The 22,474-nt window shown below is 42.7% G+C and overlaps 1 protein-coding gene across 5 annotated transcripts in view; it reads left to right on the top strand.

Moving 5' to 3' along the window:
* Nucleotides 1-20,919, top strand: part of ACOT12 (acyl-CoA thioesterase 12) — a 67,270-nt gene extending 46,351 nt beyond the window's left edge. For 4 of the 5 annotated variants that reach the window (XM_053299796.1, XM_053299795.1, XM_053299793.1 and 1 more), the window contains 7 exons: nt 3,417-3,472; nt 6,407-6,470; nt 7,923-8,006; nt 10,478-10,611; nt 10,975-11,103; nt 17,977-18,103; nt 19,030-20,919. In XM_053299796.1, the coding sequence (XP_053155771.1) occupies nt 3,417-3,472; nt 6,407-6,470; nt 7,923-8,006; nt 10,478-10,611; nt 10,975-11,103; nt 17,977-18,103; nt 19,030-19,206 (771 nt within the window). In that variant the 3' untranslated portion in view covers nt 19,207-20,919. The remainder of the gene's footprint in view (nt 1-3,416; nt 3,473-6,406; nt 6,471-7,922; nt 8,007-10,477; nt 10,612-10,974; nt 11,104-17,976; nt 18,104-19,029) is intronic. The other variant, XM_053299797.1, reaches the window with a different exon arrangement.
* The last annotated feature ends 1,555 nt before the right edge of the window (nt 20,920-22,474 follow it).

Raw genomic sequence — 22,474 nt, 5'->3', positions numbered from 1 at the left:
TGCAGTGGGCTGCTGTGAGGAGGCGGAGCTGGGAAGATCATGTGTGTGAGCTTAATACAATTTATGCAAGTTAGGATCCAGTCTTTTTATCCCCGTAAGCACTTCAAAGTGGCAGCAGAAATAAACAGCTCCTTTCAATGTATTTGTAGCCTATTGATGCTTTAAAATCTGTGGCCAACATTAATGGTGGCATCAGGGACTTGCTGTGATAGATGCAGTGGTGTTGTGAACACAAGAGCAGTCTTGTGCAAATACTTAAAAGAGCCCTTGAACAGTATTACTTCCATTGGAAACAATGGAAATACAGTAGAGCCTCAATATCTGCGGATCCAGCATCTGCGGACTCACATATTCATGGTCGGGTAATAGACACCTGACTTCGGTATATGCAGGTGACCAGAAAAGACCTTGGAGGTTATTTCCAGCCACCATTTTGAGATTGGGAGCCATTTTATGGATCCTTTTGAGTGGGGAAAACCCCTGGAAAAACTGATTTTCTGCTGACTTCTTATTTACTTACTTATTTATTTATCTGTCAAATTTGTACACCAACCCAAACTTCCATCTCTTGGCTGTTACCAACAACATAAAACAATTTAAAACATACACAAAAATCTTTAAACAATGTAGGCAATATAAAAATTAAAACAGATTAAAACTTAAAATTTAAAAAACTAAAAACACTTGGCTGAAGAGGTGGGTTTTCAAGTGGGTTTTCTCTCCCAGCGGTTTCATGTCAATGTTGAAGAGCATTGGAGACAGTATGGAGCCCCTAGGGACGCCACACATAAGCTCATATTTTGAAGAGCAACAGTCTCCAATCAACATCATCTGGAATGTCTGAGAGGTAGGAGTGGAACCACTGTAAGACAGTGCCTCCCACCCCCAAAACTCTCAGACGTTCCAGAAGGATACTATGGTCAATAGTATCGAAAGCTGCTGAGAGATCCAAAAGGACCAACAGAGGCACACTTCCTCTGTCAATTCCCAATTGGAGATCATCCATCAGGCCAACAAAAGCAGTCTCCACCCCATAGTCCACCCGAAAGCCAATTTGAAATGGGTCTAGATAATCAGTTTCCTCCAAGACCACCTGGAGCTGAGAGGCCACCACCCTCTCAGTTACTTTGACCAGCCATGGGAGTTTGGAGACAGGCCTATAGTTGCTCAACTCTGAGGGATCTAATGCAGGCTTCTTTAGAATAGGTCTAATAATTGCCTCCTTAAGACAAGGGGGCATCCTGCCCTCCCTCAGAGAAGCATTTATGATTTCTACCAGACCTCCTACAATAGCCTCCCTGCTAGATCAAACAAATCATGTCAGACAAGGGTCAAGAGAACAAGTGGTAGGCCTCACCGCTCCAAGCAGCTTGTCCACATCCTCAGGAGTCACAAACTAAAATTGATCCACTAAACCATATAAGAGGAGTTGCTGGACACCTCCAATTTAGACACCGCAATAATTGTGGAGTTTCCACCTAAGTCAGCCCGAATATGAGAGATTTTGTCTGCAAAGAACTCATTAAAAACATCACAGCAGGTAACTGATGGCTCCAAATTCTGACTCAAGGAAGCAGGGGCACATACTAGCCCCCTCACAACCCTGAACAACTCTGCTGGATGTGAGCTCACAGATGCAATACGGGCAGCAAAGAACCTCTTTGCTTCTTTGGTATTGCCTGAGCATAGATCTTTAAATGTGCTCTATGTCGTAAATCTGTTGGATATGAGTCGATTCTTTTTCCACCTGCACTCCTACCTTGCCACTTCTGCCCCTGTAGATCTTCCATATACCAAGGGGCCAATTTTGAAGCAGGTCGGAGGGGATGCTTAGGAGCAATCATGTCTACTGCCCTGGTGAGCTTGTTCCAGTTCTTCACCAGGGCATCAACAGGATCACCGGCAGAGCCAACAGTTAATCAATCCAAGGATTTTTGGAATCCTATTGGATCCAATAACCTCTTCAGGCAGACCTTTCTAATAGGACCCTCACCCCCTGCGGAGGTGGGAAGTGGTTGTAAGCCTAACCTTAACCAGATGGTGGTTGGTCCATGACAATGGGGAAATCACAGGAGTCCCTACCCATGGAACACCACCGTGTTCTGAGTGAAAGACCAGATAAAGCGTGTAACCAGCAATATGTGTCGGTCCAGAGACCACTTGGGATAGACTCATAGTTGTCATGGCTGCTATGAACTCCTGAGCTGCCCCAGACAAGTTGGTCCCAAAGTGAACATTGAAGTCCCCCAGCACCAGAAGTCTGTGAGACTTGCAGGTTCCGCAACCAAGTCCATGAGCTCAGTAAGGGATTCGGTTGGGCAGTGGGGCGATCAGTACACCAACAGAAGTCCCAATCTATCCCTGGTCCCCAAATGTATGTACACACATTCAGTATGATCAGATACCCCAACAGGGACCCTGTGAGCAAGATGTTATCCTTATAGACCACAGCCACCCCACCTCCCTACCCACATTCCTTCACCTGCTCTTCTACAGAATATCCTGGAGGGAGAAGCTGGGACCAGACTGGGCCACTAGCCTCCCCCAACCAAGTCTCAGTGATGCACACCCAGTTGGTGCTTTCATCCACAATCAAATCTTGGATGAGTTTGGATTTATTCTGGACTGACCTGGCATTGCAAAGGAGCAAGGTGAGGCTATGTTGGTTGTTGGCAGTACTCCCTGAGGAAAAACTGTTGGCAGGACAGCCAGAGGGGAAGACAGCTATTAAATTTCTGACTTCCCTTCCCCTGGAATGGCCTGCTGACCTGCCAACGTTACTTCTTCTGTTCCCAACCACCACTGGAATAGCTGCCCCACAATCAATGAATCTGTCTGTACCCTGTCTGTAGACAAACTGAAACACATTACAAACTAACTTCAATCAAGTCTTGATAACAAAGCTGGCAAACTGGCTGTTGCAGCTCCTAAAATAGCCAAAAGGGGATATATATGCCCCAACCCTCAGTCGCACACCAAAAGCTAGCCCCCTTTGGCAGCCAGCTTTGGGGTTCTCCTGTAGTGCTGCACAACTGCATTCAAGCTGATTTAAGCATTTGCACAAGAATGAATACATGAACTTTATAAGTTGATTAATCATTTTCTTGCTTTTCTTCCCATTTGTTTAAAGTATCTTGGATTAATATTTTACTAGGACAATGATCATTTAATTCCATGACCAAAGACAGAACTGTGCTGTCATTCTTTGGTGAAAGGCCTTGTGTACTCCCCTCTAGCAGGATAATAAAACAGGGTTATATTTTCCCGTTCTTAATAGTTATATGCACATAACCCTAGATAATTTCTGTCAGAAAAGTTTGCAATAAATGTAAATTTAATCTGGAAATACTTGATACCAAAATTTTCAAAAATGCAGTACACCATTTAAAATTATCTTTTTTTTTTCCTTTGTGAAGGATGGTTTAAGGAGGTACTATGGAGCTATTTCCCGCAGAAGAATTCGATTAGCCAGGTATAAATGAACCTTAAAGCTAATATGAATATTTACATTCCAGTAACAATACAGTACCACCTTAAGTGGTGCAGTGGGGAAATGCTTGACTAACAAGCAGAAGGTTGCCGGTTTGAATCCCTGCTGGTACTATATCGGGCAGCAGCAATATAGGAAGATGCTGAAAGGCATCATCTCACACTGTGCGGGAGGAGGCAATGGTAAACCCTTCCTTATTCTACCAAAAGAAACCCACAGGGCTCTGTGGGGGCAAGGAGTCAAAATCGACTTGATGACACGCTTTACCTTTAACAATACAGTACAGTAGATGTTGCTCCACTCTGTAGAGCTGACCCAGTTTGTTTAGTGAACCATTGCAATTAATGGAAAATATTCAGCCCATGAGGAATTTGACATGGATTGTGCTCAAAATCATTTGTGTATATCAGCATAATTCTAATCCATTTTGAACATGTCAGATTCAGGAAGCCATAATCTTTTTTGGATTGTATGGTGGGTGGTGCACAATGTCAGGATTTGCAGCTTCTCCTATTTGTACATCTCCCAGACATTCATACATTGTGGAGGCTTGCTTTTTATTAATGTTAGGGGAAAAGATCTATTATAAGAACTATATGATGTCTGATATGGGCTGCAAAATCCTTGTCTGGAAACCTTTAATGCTCCAAGGCACTGGGGTGGGGGGGAAGCAACTTCTGCACCTCTTGTCTAATTCCTTCACCACTGCCCATTCTTTTCCCTTGCTTGCTGTAGACTCTGGTTTCTTTCGCAGTAGGCAGGGCAAGAATGTAGGTAAGAGGATTAATGAATGAAGAATTCAGAGGTGCATCCTGTCTAATTGCCTTGGAGTATTTACAAGCTTTGTGCAAACAACTAAAATCAGGTCATTGTGTGGAAGTGATCATGTTTGCTGGTCCAGAGCCAGCTCTGCACATTGATCAACTCTTCTGCACAGAACCGACTCTCTTATAAGCTATAAATAAGTAGCTGCTCTTTTCACATTATGCACCCATCATTTTTCCTCCAACCTAGACAAATATAGACTGGTTTCTAACCTTCCCTTCTTGGGCAAGATGAAAGAATGTGTGGTGGCGTCCAGCTGCAAAGGGTTTTAGATGATACGGATTGTCTAGACACTTTTCAATCTGGCTTCACTCCTGGATATGGGACTGAAACTGCCTTGGTTGCTCTAGTGGATGACCTACGCTGGGAGCTTGACACGGGGAGTGCGTCCCTGTTTGTTCTGCTGGACTTTTCAACAGTGTTCAATACCATCAACCATGTTTTCCTTTTGGACAGCTTCTCAAGTATCGGGCACTGCTTTGGAGTGGCTTCGGTCCTTTGTTTGGGGGAAGGGTGCAGAAGGTGTTGCAGGGAGACTACTGCTCGGCTCTGTGGCCACTGGCCTGTGGAGTCCTGCAGAGTTCGGTTTTATCCCCCAAGCTGTTATTAACATCTACATGAAACCACTAGAAGAGGTCATCCGGGGACTTGGACTGAGTTGTCAGCAATATTCAGATGACACTCAACTCTATCTCTCCTTGTCACCTGATGCTAGGGAGGCAGTGACATCCTGAATCGGCTGGAGGCAGTGATGGGTTGGATGTGGGCTAACAAATTGAGATTGAATCCGGGCAAGATGGAGATACTGTTGGTCAGTAGGAGAGCCAGTTGGGATGAGGAGATTCTACCAGTTCTGGATGGGGTTGCACTCCCCTTGAAAGAGCAAGTGCACAGCTTGGGGGTACTGCTGGACTCGGCTCTGCTTTTGGAAGCTCAGTGGGAGATGGTGGCCAGGTGTGCCTTTGGGTGGCCTAGTATGCCAGCTTTCTCAAGAAGGCAGATCTGGCCAATGTTATCCACGCCTTGGTCACGTCACAGCTGGATTACTGCAACATGCTCTATGTGGGGCTGCCCTTGAAGAAAACTGCAGCTAGTGTAAAATGTGGCAGCTAGGATTTTATCTGGAGCTGCCTGTTGGGATCACATCACACCCATTTTGAAAGAGTTGCACTAGCTGCCAATTTGTTTCTGGGTCCAATTCAAGGTGCTGGTTTTGACCTTTAAAGTCCTAAACAGTTTGGGCCCTGGATACCTGAGGGACAGCCTACTCCCAAAGGTTGCTGCCTGCTTCATGCAGTCACCTGGATTGGGGGGGGGGGGCTCTGCTCTGGATGCTAACAATGAGGGAGGCTCACCTATTGTGTACACTGGACAGGGCTTTCTAAGTCATTGCCTCCAGACTTTGGAATGCTCTCCCAGTGAGCCTCCACTCCCCAGTCTCCATCACAGTTTTTAGAAAGCAAGTAAAATCTTGGCTTTTTACCCAGGCTTTTAAATGAGTGTTTTGTTTGCTGCTGCTTTGTATCTTATGGTTATATTGTACATCGTTTTTTAACTTTTAATTAGATTTGTATTTTTATATTCCATTTTAACTCTTATTGTATAGTTTTTTATGGTTTTATATTGTTAAATGTTTTGTAAACTGCCTTGAGATTATTTTTAATGAAAGGCAGTATAGAAATTTAACAATAAATAAATAAGTAATGCATCCAGCATGTTTGCAGGGTACAGATTATGCATATGGAACCTACAAGCTTATGTACGAGTAGGCTTTGTGCAGGGAGGATTAGGTTATGATCCTGCTTCTTCCTCCATGCATTGAATGTCCATAGATTTTAGCTGTTTGTTCCGGGCTATAGTTGTGGATAAATTTCTGGGAAAGGACTTAACTCTTTTCTTGCAAGAACAATATTATTAATAATAAATGCATATTACTGACTCGTGCTTAGTTATGACAATTATGCTTTGTTAAATTATATTAGGAAGAGGCTGAATGCTATATAAATTTATCATTTGATATTTTTTGTTGGTAAAGTCTGGGAATTACCTTAGTTTACTTTTGGTCGTCTTTCCACATGCCACCAATTTCAGGAGATATGTCCTCTTAAAGAAGGAAGACAATTGCATCCCTCTTTCCTGGGACCAAAGTAACCAGGTAACATTTACAAGTATACTATGTAAAGGTATAGATATGTCATTTTCCTTTCGACATCTAGGATATGCTCCAAAGATTCTGAAAAAATCTAATGAAAATCTTATTTTTATGTCCCATTATCTTTGATTGATTGATTAAGTGCCATCAAGTCAGTGTCGTCTCTTGGCGACAACATAGATTCTCTCCAGGATGAGCTTTCTTCAACTTGGCCTTTAAAGTCTCTCTGTGGTGCATTCATTGCTGTCGTGTCCTGTCTATAGGCTTCCCATGAAAACAATGAGATGTTCTGAGATGCCCATTTTGTCATAAAAATAGGCAAATCCACAGTGGCTTCCTGTAAAAATAAATTTAGTTTGAATTTATTTTGAATTCCTGCATTTTTTGTATTAATATTTACTAGTGGACCTGTGATGGTTAGATGCATACTAATTTTGAAAGACTTATCTTTTTCATCATCTAAAAAAGAATAAGTACTAACCATTGGAAATATAGAACAGTCCTCAAATGCTGCACCAGCAGAAGCCTCAGATAAGACTGTTTAATAGGTAGATCAGAGATGCTAATTGTAACTAGTCTGTGTTGTATAATTTCTGGTGGGTGCTTCATTCCCACTTCTACAAAGTCATGGAGGCAGCAAAGGATGAAGCAATAGAAGATGCCTTGCTTTCCTGTTTGCTGCTGGGAGAGAGGTGGTGTTTTGGAAACTGCCCTCTTCTGATCTCCAAAAGATATCAAGTGACCAAGATGATATTGGGAGAAAACTTTTTGAGTTCATGTGTTTTAACTCCCAGAGAGCTCTAAGGCTGTCATTTTCTAGCCGAATTACAGTGCCTATACTTTTAATTGCTCTCATTACATGGACCAAGTCAGAATGCAGCTCCTGTCCCATTTTTCCACCAGCCCCTTTGCCTACATTCTTCCCCTACCTACCATGGAGCAAATTAGTATCTGAATGCATGCCCTGCTTTAGCCAGCTCCCACCATGCTGCCTTAACAATTATAGTTTATTTTGAGATATTCCACAGAGGTCCTTTTTGAGGATTAACAAGACTGTGTTAATGTGTGTGCAGATAGGTTGTTGGATATGGGTTTCTTGCTGGCTTTGTCCTCCCGCTGACCTTTGCAACAGCGCATCCATGCTCAGAAACCACCTTCTGTTCATGGATCACTGTTACTGTAGTGGGTCATGTGTGTGCAGAGGTTTTGTTTAATTTATCAGTGAAATGTAGATTACTTTGCTTTTAATCAGCATTCTCTTGGTCATCAGTCAGGCATGAGAGGTATAATCTAACTCCTGCTGTTGAAAGCTTTCAGTGAGATAGAACTAGCCTGTCTTTTTCTTCCAGAAGAAAAATATTCCCTGTTTTGCTGCTGTAGTTTATTCATTTTGAAGTTAAGATACCTCAGCTCATACACTTTTCCTTATTGATTGCTATCTTACTTACATTTCAGGTGTACATAATCAAAAGCAATATTGCAGCACTGAGTGCTCTGGCAGCAAAGCCTGGATGGGAAATAACCAGCACACTAGCACATGTAAGTACTGAATAGTGAGAGCACTGAAGTTTCCTACCATTCTAAAAGAATGACTGTGAAAGTGTGTTTCTTCCCTACGCTACCAGAAACAGAATGCAAAGAGAACAAAACACTTTCATATGAACAGTCACATGATCAGTGCCAACAACTGATCCAGCGTGGTGTAGTGGTTAGAGTGCTGGACTAGGACTGGGGAGATCCAAGTTCAAATCCCCATTCAGCCATGATACTAGCTGGGTGACTCTGGGCCAGTCACTTCTCTCTCAGCCTAACCTACTTCACAGGGTTGTTGTGAGGAGAAACTCAAGTATGTAGTACACTGCTCTGGGCTCCTTGGAGGAAGAGCGGAATATAAATGTAAAATAATAATAATTATAATAACTTGACATTCAAGAGCTGTCCTCCAGCAACATACCAGTTAGCAGTCATGGAGGAAATGAGGAAAAACTAGTTTTTTAAAAAGAAAAAATCATCTTTTGGTTTCAAGCTGCTGTTACAAACAGGAAAAGAACAAATAATATTAACAGCTTTAGAAGATACTTTAAAATGCAGTTCTTAAACTGCAGAAATGCAAATTTTCCTGTACAGGCAGTGCTTGTAATAGACTTAATGACAAAAATATCTTCTTGTAGATTTTGGATTGGATACCAATAAGTTTTCCACTTCCAGTTGTGCCCAGTTTTTAAATGAAATTAACTGGGTCTGATTTGTATGTGTAGGTTGCCTTCATGGACTGCAGTTCCGCATATCTATGGATGGGTCTCAGAGACCCAGCTTCTTTATCTATGGGTAGAAAAATAAGCGAAATTCACATATCCACAGTTTTGAGTGGCCAGAAATGACTTTGGATGTTATTTCTGGCTGCCATTTTATAAAAGAGAGCCACTTTGTGGCCCTTTAAAAAAAAATGTTTTGGGGGGGCAGTTTTCAACTGTTTTGGGGCTTTGGGGGGGCATTGCTGTAGACCTGAAGAATAAGGTGCAGTGTTTTCCTCCTCTTATTTCCACCTCCCTTGCTTGGGTGGTGGTGGGGGGGCTTTTTTGTGTTAGGAACCTAATCCCTATATTCCCATAGGAGTAAGGTATCATTATTCAAGGTTTCCATATTCATGCCTATTGGTGATAATGGAACCCCCACAAATGAATAATGATGTCCACCTGTATTTTCTAAATACTTAAGTGATTTCTGACATGTGTCTGGGATTGACACATACTGTATTGATCCTGAATCTTATTTATATTCCTGGAAAGGAAAACCTACTTCTTTTGCTTTGAATGTCAGAAACAAATTGTGCTGGCAGCTTAATAAAGCATTTGTATGAAAGGGTGAAGAGACTGAATAATATCAATTCCCATTCACATCAGAGAAACTGGACAGCAACAGGATAAGGTCCCAACCTTCTCAGAATGCTTATGATTTTTTCCACTGAAAACCTCCAATGTGCTCCATCCAATGAATCATATATAAAAGAACCACCAGTTCAACCATCAGTTGAACTAGTTAACATCTAACTAGTTCAATGTAGCTCTCAAGGTTAAAGAGCGAAAATGCGCACCCCATAACATACAATAAATGAAACAAGTTTGGCGTGCAGTAAATATAATATTGTAAATACAATATTGGATCACAAATGTCAGGGCCCGTTCTTAATTTTTTGCAATACTTAATCTCATATGCATTCTCTCTCATTATATTTATTTATTTACATTAAATTTTATAAGCTGATTGTCAACCTGAAGGGCCCCAGAAGTGTTGTTCACAAAAATGAACAAGATGTAATCAACAATTAAGCAGCACAAAATCAGCCAAAATAGACACAGAGCCAAAAACAAAACTTTCAAATCAAAGAGAGCAAGTTACTACTATTCCTTAGTTTATGTTAAAGGTCCGTCAGAACAAGATGATGGTTGTTTCCAAAAGGACCACCTGAAGGGGATTAGAAGGGCTTCTCAGGAGTGCCAAATGTGGGCACCATAACTGAGAAGGCCCTGTTGGGCGTATCCACAAGTCATACAGACAGCATCAAAAAGCACAGCAGAATAATCTGGGTGCTGAAGATCCTTTAATTTTAGTTTAGATTCATTTTCTATAATAATCCTGTCACTATTACATGTCTTATTCCACTCAGGGGAAAATTGTTACATAAAACCTAATTAAATGTCTCTTAAATACGGTTTCTCTAATCACTTCACACCACTTCTATTATTTTTGCCTGGATTCTTTGTTCCTCATCTAGTTCAACTGCCTATATTGCTGTACTGAATTTTTATTAAGTTATAGTATTTGACCGGTTTTACCAGTATTTGTCCTAGAAATTATGGAATTGGGTGGCTGATTTTTTTTTAAAAATAGCTATATTTCCCTGGGATTCTTTAAAAATGGAACAATTGAAAATTACAAAAAACTGGAAAAAAAATTTCATCTGAATCCATAATACTGTGCTTTAAAAAAATGTTCAATTTGTGTTTCAGATAAAAATGTTCTCTCTCAAGGAGAGAGATGCTTTGTCTGTCAAGGTTGAAATGCAAGTACAAGTATCTTCAGAATTAGCGTTTTCCCTTTTATCTGATTTTACACTCCATGTACACTGGGACCCATGGTGTTCGTAAGTATCTAACCCTTATAATAATTTCCAAGTGTGTGCCATGAGTTGGTTGCTCATGCTCCAAACCCCATATGTCCCTTCACTTTCTGGGCCAATCAATTCAAACATGACGTACACTCTACCCGCCTGCGCCAGCACTCAGAACTTTGATTCTCTTTAATCACTCTTTAAATTCATATGGTGAGTGTTCTGTGTTTAAGCAGCAGGGAATGCACCTGAAGAGGGGAAGGGGAGATAGATGAGGGCTAAACAGCAATGTGGGGAAGGAGGAGGGGAAACAGAAAAGTGGGGCGCTGAGATGGAGGAAATGTACATGACTCTCAGATATTAAACTCCATTTCTGTATGTTTATTTTACGTGCAGAACTTGTCGGGTCATAAAAAGTGTGACCAGAGAGGACAAAATATACCACATTACATCACCACCTGCTAATGGAAATAAGCCCAATGATTTTTTAATTCTTGTGTCTCAAAGACAACCCTGTAAGGCTGGGTAAGTATGGAAAACACAACTACCTTATGGCAATTAAATTCAGTTGTAATGTTTTACTATAAAGCACCAGGAACAGCAAGCCCAGCAATCCTTTCCTGTGAAAATCTGGGTGAAAGAATAGCTTTTCTTTTTTCAAAAATGTGTGGTTCACCAGTTATTTGGCAATCCTTTGCATCACAAAATAGCAAACAATTGTCAAACTGAAAAGGAAAGACATTTATTTAAATTCATGTGGTTACTGTATGGTACCATGTAATTAAATGCATTTTTTAACAAGCTTGCTAATAAAAAAATTCTGTCTTAGTGACCTGCAAGTCAATGCAGGAGAGAAGAATATAAGAGCAAAATGCTCTCCTCTTTATAGGTCTGGTTCAGAAATCAGGAAAAGAAACCAAATATTTATTTATTTAGTACATTTATATATCCCCCTATACAAAAATGTTCCTGGGAGTTTCACAATACTAATAATAAAAATAAATAAACCTTATTTGTTAGCCGCCTTATAACAAATTGTTCTTTGGGTGGCTTGCAGCAGAGGATTAAAACATACAATAAAAACACATAACACATTAAATCATAACAGACCAAAAAAAGGTGAAAAGAAAATACAAAATACAGTACAAAAGCAGTTTAAAAACTCATTTTAAAATTAGTTAAAAATCAGAATCAAATCTGAAAAACCATAATTTAAAAGGTCTCGGTGAACAAAATCTTTACCCTGGTGTCTAAAAGAGCAAAGTGATGAAGCCAGGTCAACCTCATTGGGGAGGCTATTCTATAAATGGGGTGCAACTGCCAAAAAGGCCCTCTCCCTGGTAGCCACCTCCCTCACCTTATTTGGCAGGGGGCACCCAGAGGAGGGCCTCCAAAAAAGATCTTAAAGTACGGGTAGGGAAATATGGGGCAAGGTGTTCTCTCAGGTAAGCCGGTCCTAACCCAATTAGGACTTTAAAGGTTAAAACCAGCACTTTGAATTGGGCCCAGACTGGAAACCAGTGCAGCTGACAAAACACTGGCATAATATAATCAAAACGTCCAGTCCCAATTAATAATCTTGCAGTCCTATTTTGTACAGCTGCAGTTTCTGGACTGTTTTCAAAGGCAGCCCCACGTACAATGCATTGCAGTAATGCAAGTGAGAGGTTACCAGAACACGAGTAACTGTGGCCAAGCTATCTCTGTCCAGGTAAGGTTGCAGTTGGTGTATCAGCCGAAGCAGATAAAAGGTGCAATAAGGCAGGGAGGCCACTTGAGCCTCTAATGACAATTCTGGATCAATGAGCAACCCCCAGACTGCGAACCTGTTTCTTCAGGGGGAGTGCAATCCCATCTAGAACAGGCTGAACATCAATATACAACCATTAAAACATTAACATAATTAAAGCAGTTTAAAATACAATAAAATCTCTTTAAAACTTTAAACTATAAAGCTTTAAAACTATAAACTAAAAAGCCTGGCCGAACAGGTATGTTTTTACGTCCTTCTTAAAAACATTCAGAGAACGGGAAACTCTAATTTCATTAGGAAGCACGTTCCAGAGTCCCGGGGCAACACTAGAAAAGGCCCGGTCTCAAGTCACCACCAACCGAGCCAGGGGCAACTGCAACCGAACCTCCCCAGATGATGTTAACAGGTGGTGGGGTTGATGAAGAAGAAGAAGCTCTCTTAAATACCTTGGGCTCAAGCTGTTTAGGGATTTATAGGTAATAACCTGCACTTTGTATTTTGCCGGAACTTATTGGCAGCCAGTGCAGTTCTTTTAAAATAGGTGTAATACGATTTCTTCGGGCAACCCTGGAGGCCAACCTGGCAGCTGCATTCTGTACCAACTGCAGTTTCTGAACTATGTACAAAAGCAGCCCAATGAAGAGTGCATTGTAGTAGTCAAGCCTGGATGTTACCATCATATGCACCATTGTTTTAAGGTTCTTTATCTCCAGAAATGGGCGTAGCTGGCAAATCAGCCAAAGCTGATAGAAAGTACTCCTGGCCACTGCCTCAACCTGAGAAATCAGAGAGGTTTGGGTCCAGAAGCACTCCCAGACTATTCTTTCCGGGGGAGTGCAATCCCATCCAGACCAGGAAGATCTAAACCACTTCCTAAGTTTTGACCTCCCACAATGAGTACCTCTGTCTTGCTTGGATTCAGCCTCAGTTTGTTCTTGCTCATTTGTTCTCCCTCATGCAACCCATTACTGCCTCCAGGTAGGCATTTAGGGAAGTTAGGCCATTTCCTGATGAAGTTGACATGGAGAAATAGATTTGGGTGTCATCAGCATAACACCCGGCACCAAATCCCCTGATGATTGCTCCCAATGGTTTCATGTAGATGTTAAAAAGCATTTGGAGACAGTATGGAGCCTTGCAGGACTCCATATCGGAGCTCTTGTTTTGAAGAGCAACAGTCTCGAAGTGACACCATCTGGAACTTACCCGAGAGGTGGGAGTGGAACCACTGCAAAGCCATGCCTCCCACTCCAAACCCCTTCAGATGCTCCAGAAGGATACTATGTTTGATGGTATTGAAAGCCACCAAAAGATCCAAAATGATCAACAAAGTCACACTCCCCCTGTCAGTTCCTAACTGGAGATCATCCAACAGGCTGACCAAGGTCAACTCAACCCCATAGTATGCCCGAAAGCCAGTTTGAAATGGGGCCAGATAATCCACTTCCTCCAAGACAGCCTGGAGCTGAGACACCACTACCCTCTCGGTCACCTTGCCCCCCAACCATGGGAAATTGGAGACAGGCCTATAATTGCCCAATTCTGAGGGATCCGATGCAGGCCTCTTCAAGGGTGGTCTAATAATTGCCTCCTTGAGACAAGGACACATCCTTCCCTCCCTCAGAGAAGCATTAATGATCTTAAGGCCATCTGCAATAACCTCACTGCTAGATCGTATAAGCCATGTTGGGCAGGGGTCGAGAGAACAGATGGTAAGGTGCAGTATCCCAAGTATCATGTCCACATCCTCAGGAGTCACAAACTGAAATTGATCCAATTTAACCACACAAAAGTAACTGCTGGACACCTCCAAAATAGACTCTGCAGTAACTGTAGCATCTAGTGCAGCTCGAATACAAGAGATACCATCTGGGGGGGGGGGAACCTCATTAAAAATGTCACAACGGGTAACTGATGGATCCAAATACACATTCAGGGAAGGAGGGGCATGTACTAGCCCTCTCACAACCCTAGACAATTCCTCTGGACATGAGCTTGCAGAAGCTATGCGGACAGAAAAGAAATGTCTCTTTGCTGCATGCATAGCAAGAGCATAGATCTTCAAATGGACTGTGTTGTAATATGTTGGATTTGAGCTGAGTATCCACTTGCACTCGAGCTATCTATTTAGCCGCTTCAGCTCCCATAGTTCTTCCATATACCAAGACACTAATTTAGAAGCGGGTTGGAGAAGACGCTTAGGAGCAATCATGTCTATTGCCCTAGTCAGTTCATTATTCCAAGTCTGAACAAAGGCATCAACAGAATCGCTGGCAGAACCAACCTTTAAACCTTCTAAGGCTTCTTGGAATCCTTTCTTCTTGGAAGTTGTGCCATCAAGTCGGTGTCGACTTCTGGCGACCACAGAGCCATGTGGTTTTATTTGGCAGAATACAGGAGGGGTTTACCATTGCCTCCTCCTGCACAGTGTGAGATTATGCCTTTCAGCATCTTCCTATATCACTGCTGCCCAAAATAGGTGTTTACCAGCGGGGATTTGAATCAGCAACCTCTTGCTCCCTAGGCAAGTTACTTCCCTGCTGCTCCATTAGGTGGCCTCTTACTTCTGTTAAAAGGTAAAGTTTAATTACTGAAGGATCACAAAGTATCAAGCAATTAACTAGATAAGTAAAAAGATGGGGAGGAGCAAGAGGGCATATTGCAATTAAAAAATTTTTTAAAAAGCACCTCAGAGCAGTTTACATAGGAAAAGATGTGAGAAAATGTTGTAAGGGCCTAAACAGTCCGCAGTTGGTACAGATGGTAGGCTTTACAACAGAGACCTGGAGCAGCCTCTAAATTTGTGAGATAGTTTTAATGCCCAGCAAGGGCTTCTGGGACAGAGGAAGCAAAAGAAAAAGAACAAAATACTACTCTCCCAGGTTTTGAAATGTAAAATTTGGAAATTACTCAGTGCAGTCCGAAGTGCTTAACTGAAAGTCACAAGTTCCTTCCAAAGCAGAGAGCAGGGGGGAAAGCGAGGAGAAACAAGGTGGACTTTATATTGGCAGTGGGAGATAAATATTAAATGTTGCACTAGGATGAACGTCCAATGAAGCTAAAATGGGTATCGTATTTTCTGGTAGAAAGGCCACAGTGCATACATTTTAAAAAGTTACTTCAAGGCGCCTGCGGCCCTTATGCCAATGCGGCGTTTACACCAGAATTGAAGGGCTTTGGAAGGAGGTGGGGTGGCAGCACAGCAGGACCTTCTGATCAACAATAGGCTTCACATGGTTGAGAGGGCCTGGAAGGAATGGAGGCAGCAGAGGAGGAGAGGCGACAACAGTGCAGTTGGGCCTTCTTGGCCCTGGTTTGCATGCCCCCCTTTTCCATTTCCCATGGTCCTCCTGGAGCACCCTTTGCTCCCCGCATGGGGGCACTTTGGCCCCTTGCTCTCTCCCCTCCAAGCTGTTTGCTTGGGTGGGGGTGGCCAGGTTGGGCCCGGGGCAAGGCCATGGCCATATTTAGTGGCCAGTGCAGGCGCCATGGGAGGCACCTTTAAGTTGAAATTAGAAGGTGCTTACCTCCCTGTATCACCAGTCCTGAAAGCACTTCCCAGCAGTGGCAGAAGATTGACTTCCCCACTCAGCTGCAGCCACTCTTCCAAGCAGCTTGTGCCCTGGTTGAGTGGCAGAGATTTCAGGGCCAGTGATATAGGGAGGTAAGCACCTAATTTTCACTGAAAGTTGCCTCCTGCAGTGCCCGCACCAGCCGCTAAACATGGCCATGGCCTCGCTGTGGGCCCAACCTGGTCACCCTCTCCCAAGCAAATACTTTCGGGGGGGTGGGGGGGGAGAGCAAGGGGCCGAAATGTCCCCACATGGAGCGCAAAGGGCTATCCATGGGAAATGGAAAGGGGATGGGTTCTTGGTGCTTTAGCTGCAGCCTGTACACTGCTGCGGCATTTCTCATGTGATTTTAAAAAATTTTCAGCCATTCTTCAGTGGTGAGGCTTTTACGCTGATGCCGTCTTTCTACTAGAAAATACAGTCTTTTACCTGATGCTGAGGGGTGTTTCAGTCCTCAAAAGTTAAATATCATCCAGCAGTAGAAGATAATCCTCCGAAGTTCAAATATCTTCACCGGGATGACTGCCTGCAGTATTCTCCAGAACACGAATTGATAGGGAGATGATGCCTTTCCACATCTTCCTATATCGCTGCTGCCCAATATAGTACCAGCAGAGATTCAAACCAGCAACCTTCTGCTTGTTAGTCAAGCATTTCCCCACTGCACCACTTAAGGTAGCTTGGTAGGAAGCATGAATTGTCAACTTTGCTAAGCAGGGTCCACCCTGGTTGCATTTGAATGGGAGACTACATGTGTGAGCACTGCAAGATATTCCCCTCAGTGGGGTGGGGCTGGTTTGGGAAGAGCATCTAGGTTCCAAGTTACCTGCCTGGCATCTCCAAAATAGGGCTGAGAGAGATTCCTGCCTGAAACCTTGGAGAAGCCACTACCAGTCTGTGTAGACAATACTGAGCTAGATGGACAAGTGGTCTCACTTGGTAAATGGCAGCTTCCTATGTTCCTCAGCTTTCTCCAGTGGCTCTGCTGGGTTCTCCTTGTTAGCCTACTTTCCAGTAGGTTTATGAGATCACCCAGCATTCTGTGTGTCCGTATGTGTGTCACTGCATCAACTTCACAACACCTGGACAAATATGAGCCAAATCGGGTACAATTGTAGACACACCTCAACAGCATAGTTTGATGATGTCATCCACCCTGATTCAAGATGGCAGACACATAAATGTTTGAGTCGCAAGTGGGCTAACTTGTGGCCAGTCTAACCGATTTGAACCAAATTAGGCACATTTGTAGTGAATGACACACAGGGACGCCTCAGTGGTGTAGTCTGTGATGATGTTATCCATCCCAATTCAAGATGGTGGACAAAAACCTTTGAGGCACAAGTGGGATAACTTGTGAACTGCTTAACCAGTTTGAATCAAATGTGCTACAGCTGTAAGGACACATAGATGCTCCCATGGTGTAGTTTTTGATTATGTCATTCACGCCAGTTCAAGATGGCAGACATGTGAACTTTTGAGGCACAAGTGCACTAACCTGAGAACTGTCTTAACTGATTTGAACCAAATTTGGTACAGTTGTAGTGAAAGTAGGCAGATTAGTTCTTACTAGAACAACTTGTGTTTCTTTTCAGATTGTGAGCTACATTGAGACCATTGGAACCATTTTCAGATTGGCATGGAAGGAGGAATTAACTTTTTCCACTTGCACCATTTTCCTGCTGAAAATCACCCTTATGCTATATGCCCCAAGAGCAGTAAATAGCCAGGAGCAATAGCACTGGAAAATGGGGCTGGGCAAAAGAGTTAATCCCTCCACCACCACCACATGCACCACAGTTTAGTCCCAAACGGAATGGCTTTTGACTCGTGCTGCTTTTAGTTAAACTTTTCTAGGATTGAGCACATCTCCTTCAAACACAACTAGCTGCATCTCTAATTTGACCCCAAGGTTACAATTTTAAACACACCTTCCAAATTGAGCAATTATTGTTTTATGACCATCATAGTAGCTTTATGCCAGCTGCAAAGTGGAAAAGATAGCATTTTGGCAGCTCAGGTTTTTGGTTTTTTTGGATGGGTTATTAATAGCACTACTCTTATTACATTTAGAGACCCTTATATAATAGCTGTGAGGTCAGTAGCCTTGACATCTGTTCCACCTTCTAATAAAAACTACTGCAGAAATGAAATCCAGTGTGCGGGATTCTTGATCTACGGTGATGGTAATTCCTCTTTGGTAAGCTGCTTTGTAATTAAATGCAATTACTTGATAAGCTTTATTCCTCCTCTGTCTTCATTCCTCAGTAAGAGAATCTTATTTGAAAATTGTGTGTGTAGATGTATACACACAGGATTCTCCCTGGCCCACCTCATTCTGAAGTACATGTAGCCTTTTAAACAAAGTTGAAATTAAACTGACCAGCTGTGGGGGCGGGGCAAGTTTAGGGCTAGATTCAGTGCCCTTCCTCACCGCCCACCTGCTCAGCTTTTTCAAAAGGCCACATATGTGATCTGTTGAACTGCAGCCAACATCTACCTCTGACACCAAGGAGTGTAACAGTCCTAACCGTGAATAAAACTGTGGTTTTCAAATAGCTAATAATGGCTGATTCAGATGATCACATGCTTTTAAAAGTGCCCATTTTCTTATCAGGAAATATGATATGGATATGTAGGAAATATGATATATGTACTTACCAGGCAAGTACAGCCAAAGGGGCCTGGCTAGTTCTGATCAATGTTAAATTGTCTCTTCACCGTTGCCCACATGCATTTCCTCCTGGGCTTTCCAACTACCTTAGGGCAGAGGTTTTCCAGCTTGGGTCTCTAGATTATGTTGGACTACAACTTCCATCATCCCCAGTCAGTGGCCACTGTGGCTGGGAGTTGTCCAGCATCTAGGAACCCAAATTGGCCTTTGTTGTATCTTTTTTCTTTTCTACACAAGTTTGTAAAGCTAGAGGAGATAACAGGTTCCATATAAGAATCCCGAAGGCAGGCGTTTTGTACTTACACAGGCCCACATGGAAAGGGATTTACCTGTTCTAGCACCCACTTATGCCTTAACCACCAAAAGGTAAGCAGCTGATAGAATGAGATTATTTCAGTGCTGTTAGGTTGTTTCAATAAATGACTAACGTTGACTTTTTATTTATTTTAAAGGTGTCGTACTTCGTCCAAGGCACACCTGGTATCTTGTCTTGTTTTGCTGCGAATCTTGCTGGGTTATCAAAATCAATTGAGGAGACAGCTTGTATGTGCACCCAGTACTTGGAGTTAGAAACCAGCAAGGATAAATGCATTCAGTTAAATAATACTGAATCAAGTACAGTACCTTAAAATGAGTAACAACCCACTCAAACTTGTGCATAAACTGTCACTCCCAACAGTGATATCAATACGGCAAATCAACTGCTTATCAGCATCGGTATGGTTAAACTGTCAAAATGTGTCATCTTTATAAGCCCTATTTAGATTGTTGTACAAGTCTAATTTTAAAATGCATGGTACAGATAGGAAGTTTGCTACTCTGCCTGTGTTCAACATGTCTTAATAACTGTACCTGTGTACACTGTACACCCCTTGTACAAGTGTTGAACATAACATGTGAATAGGTTTCAAATCTTCACTAAATAGTAGATCTCCAAGCAAGCTTCAAAGTTTCATCATACTCTTTTGAATCCTACAGAAAGCATGCCACTACAATGTATATTTCTTCCCACAAAGTATACTAATTTTTAAATTTGAATGCAAGTCTACATTTGTATTGTAAGGAATGTGCCTATTCTGCACAGGACAGAATAGCTGCAAGGATAGGCTTAAAACATAGGCAGTATCTGAAAATCTGAACAGGAGTTTCAGTGCTTACAAGCAAGGCTACAGTTCCCCACAATGATCTGTATGGCTAACAAACTCACATTGAATTACACAAAGCTGCCTCATTTATACATTTAGAATTTAGTTGTACTTGGAGTAGAATTTGGATAATGGCATAGAATTTTGATTTTAATTTAATATACAGCCCTAAAAATACAGCATTTCCACAGTTACAAACAGCAGCATATATGTCTCCTTACATACTTGTTTCAGTATATACATCATTATGATAGACTTGTGCAGTGAAACTGTGCCCCTTATTTTATATTCTAGTGTGGAAATATCAAATCAAAATAAAAGAGCAACAAAAAAGACAATCATCAGCTAGGGTCTGAACTGTATCAAACTAATTTCTAATAAATCTTTCCGATACTATTGCTAAGTTTCATTTTCCTTATATTTTTAAAGGTTGTATAAAGATTTTCATGGATCATATCCAGCATGTTAATAATTTAAAAATAAAGATTATGGCCCAGGAGTCCAATTCCACTTGGAAGTGTTTTCAAAATGAACTAATGTAGGTTATGTTGACACCTTTGGATTTACAGAATTAGAGATATTATTACAACAGTCAGTTTAGCATTGTATAATGCTAGAGTATTTCTTACTCTAAAATTAATGAAGTATTTCAGTAAAAGATGGGTCAAGTTCCCTCTGCTGATGATTTTTTTGAAAAGAGAATGGGAGACCACATGTGAACACTGCAAGATATTCCCCTTAGGGGATGGAGCCACTCTAGGAAGAGCAGAAGGTTTCAAGTTCCCTCTCTGGCTTCTCCAGGGTAGGGCTGAGAGAGATTCCTGCCTGCAACCTTGGAGAAGCCGCTGCCAGTCTGTGTAGACAATACTGAGCTAGATAGATCAATAGTCTGATTGATACAGCAGCTTCCGAGATTCCTTCCTTCCAAAGCTGAATCCAATCCAATCACTGAATCTTGAGATATCTTTCAAATATATAGTTTCACTAATCTCTATCTCATATTTCACTGGAGACAGAAATATGCTAGTATCCTTGTGCCAGTTTCACTCTTGACTACTAGATGCTATATCGTTTACCATTTTTCCAGCCCCACATTATTTGTTTATGCTACAACTGCTGTAAAGGGGTCTGTGACTGGAGTAAATTCAACTGTAATGTAATTTTTTTCAGAAAAAAACCTGTTTCTGTACAACTCAACTTTAGTTGCTTCTGTATTCTCCTTCCTAGTTTCTGTGGTTTAAAATTATTTAGTGCTTGGGCCAGAAAGAAGTTACATAGCTTATATGTAACATAGCTATAGGTATGTTTACTCTAGCATTCATAAACTGCTTAGATTTCTTTGAGGGCAAACACAGAAAATAAATGCTTATTCATTTGAAGTGCAAAGAAATAAGACCCCAAATCAAGGAATTAAACAAAACCGATGGGTTGGATCTAAACTTATGCTCATGCCACCATCTTCTCTGCATCTACTCCCCACTATACCCCGCAAAAGTCACTCCTGCGGGCTAGGAAACCTGTGAGATGAGATCTGGTGTGAGGGGCTACAGGGCAAAGATGGTTAGGCTTGTGCCCGAAACTTTTCGGAGGCCATTATGAAGGCCTCCGAAATGTTTCGGTGCCAAAACACCGACGGGGGGAGCACTTTAAGGGTGTACTCACCCCTCCCGCCGCATTTCCCCCACCAGCGCGCTGTCGTTTTGAAGCCCCTCGGGGCGGCAGCGTTCCTCCCTGCCGCCCCGTTTCCCCCGTCGGCTGGAAGTCGCGAGTGCGCGTGTGTCTGTCGTGCATGCGTGCACACATGGCAGAAGGGCGCGCATGCACAACGGGCGCACGCGCGCTCGCGACTTCCGGCCGACGGGGGAAACAGGGCGGCAGGGAGGAACGCTGCCGCCCCGAGGGGCTTCAAAACGACAGCGCGCAGGTGGGGGAAATGCGGCGGGAGGGGTGAGTACACCCTCCCCCACCCTTAAAGTGCTACCCCCCGTCAGCACCAAAGATCTTCGTGCACATCCCTAAAGATGGTGTCATTCCACTTTCTGGGGATATCCCCCCTCCTCCTGCATCTCACACCATTCCCAAATGTTCCCTGATCCTCAGGAGCAAGTTCTTGAGCAACTACAGTAGTGAGGATGTGTCAGGGAAGTTATAAAGCACATGCTTAAGTATGGATTCAACTTTATACCCATAATACAACCCACTGGTCAAATGAATGCACTCTTTCTAAACAGGTTACTTGAACAAACGTGATTCTGAATTAAACAATGATCTGTTAGAAACAAAGAGGCTATTCCCACGACCAGCCAAAACTGGGCTAAGGGAGCCCAGTCCTGTTTTGGATGGTAGTGTGCCACCACGGGAGCTGTGTGGCTCCCAGCAACCGGCCCTCTAAAATGCCACCCACCCCACCCCACCCCGGGGTTAGCGGAGTGAGTGCTCTGCTAACTCCGTTTTTGTGATCAGAGTTGTCATGGCAACTCAATAGGAGACCCCTGACCAGGAGACTACAACATGCACTCATATGGGGCATTCTGGGACTTCCAGGGGCCAGGCAGCCCCCCAATCCCTGCCGCTCCATGACAGAGCTGGTAATTGTGTGGGAGGCTGATCCAGCTGCCCAGGGTGAGCTCTCCGCTAATGTGCGGGGAGAGTGGGTCAAGCCCACTCTCCCCACACAAGTTCTCATGGCGCTTCACACTGTTCGTGTAAAGTGCCTCAAAATCTCCTTCAATGCCATTTCTTAGACCCTTTT

The sequence above is a fragment of the Hemicordylus capensis genome, chromosome 2 (genome assembly GCF_027244095.1).
Source record: "Hemicordylus capensis ecotype Gifberg chromosome 2, rHemCap1.1.pri, whole genome shotgun sequence".
Classification (NCBI taxonomy): Eukaryota; Metazoa; Chordata; class Lepidosauria; order Squamata; family Cordylidae; genus Hemicordylus; species Hemicordylus capensis.
Note: the sequence above shows the minus strand (reverse complement) of the source record. Positions and strands in the feature narration are given on the sequence as shown.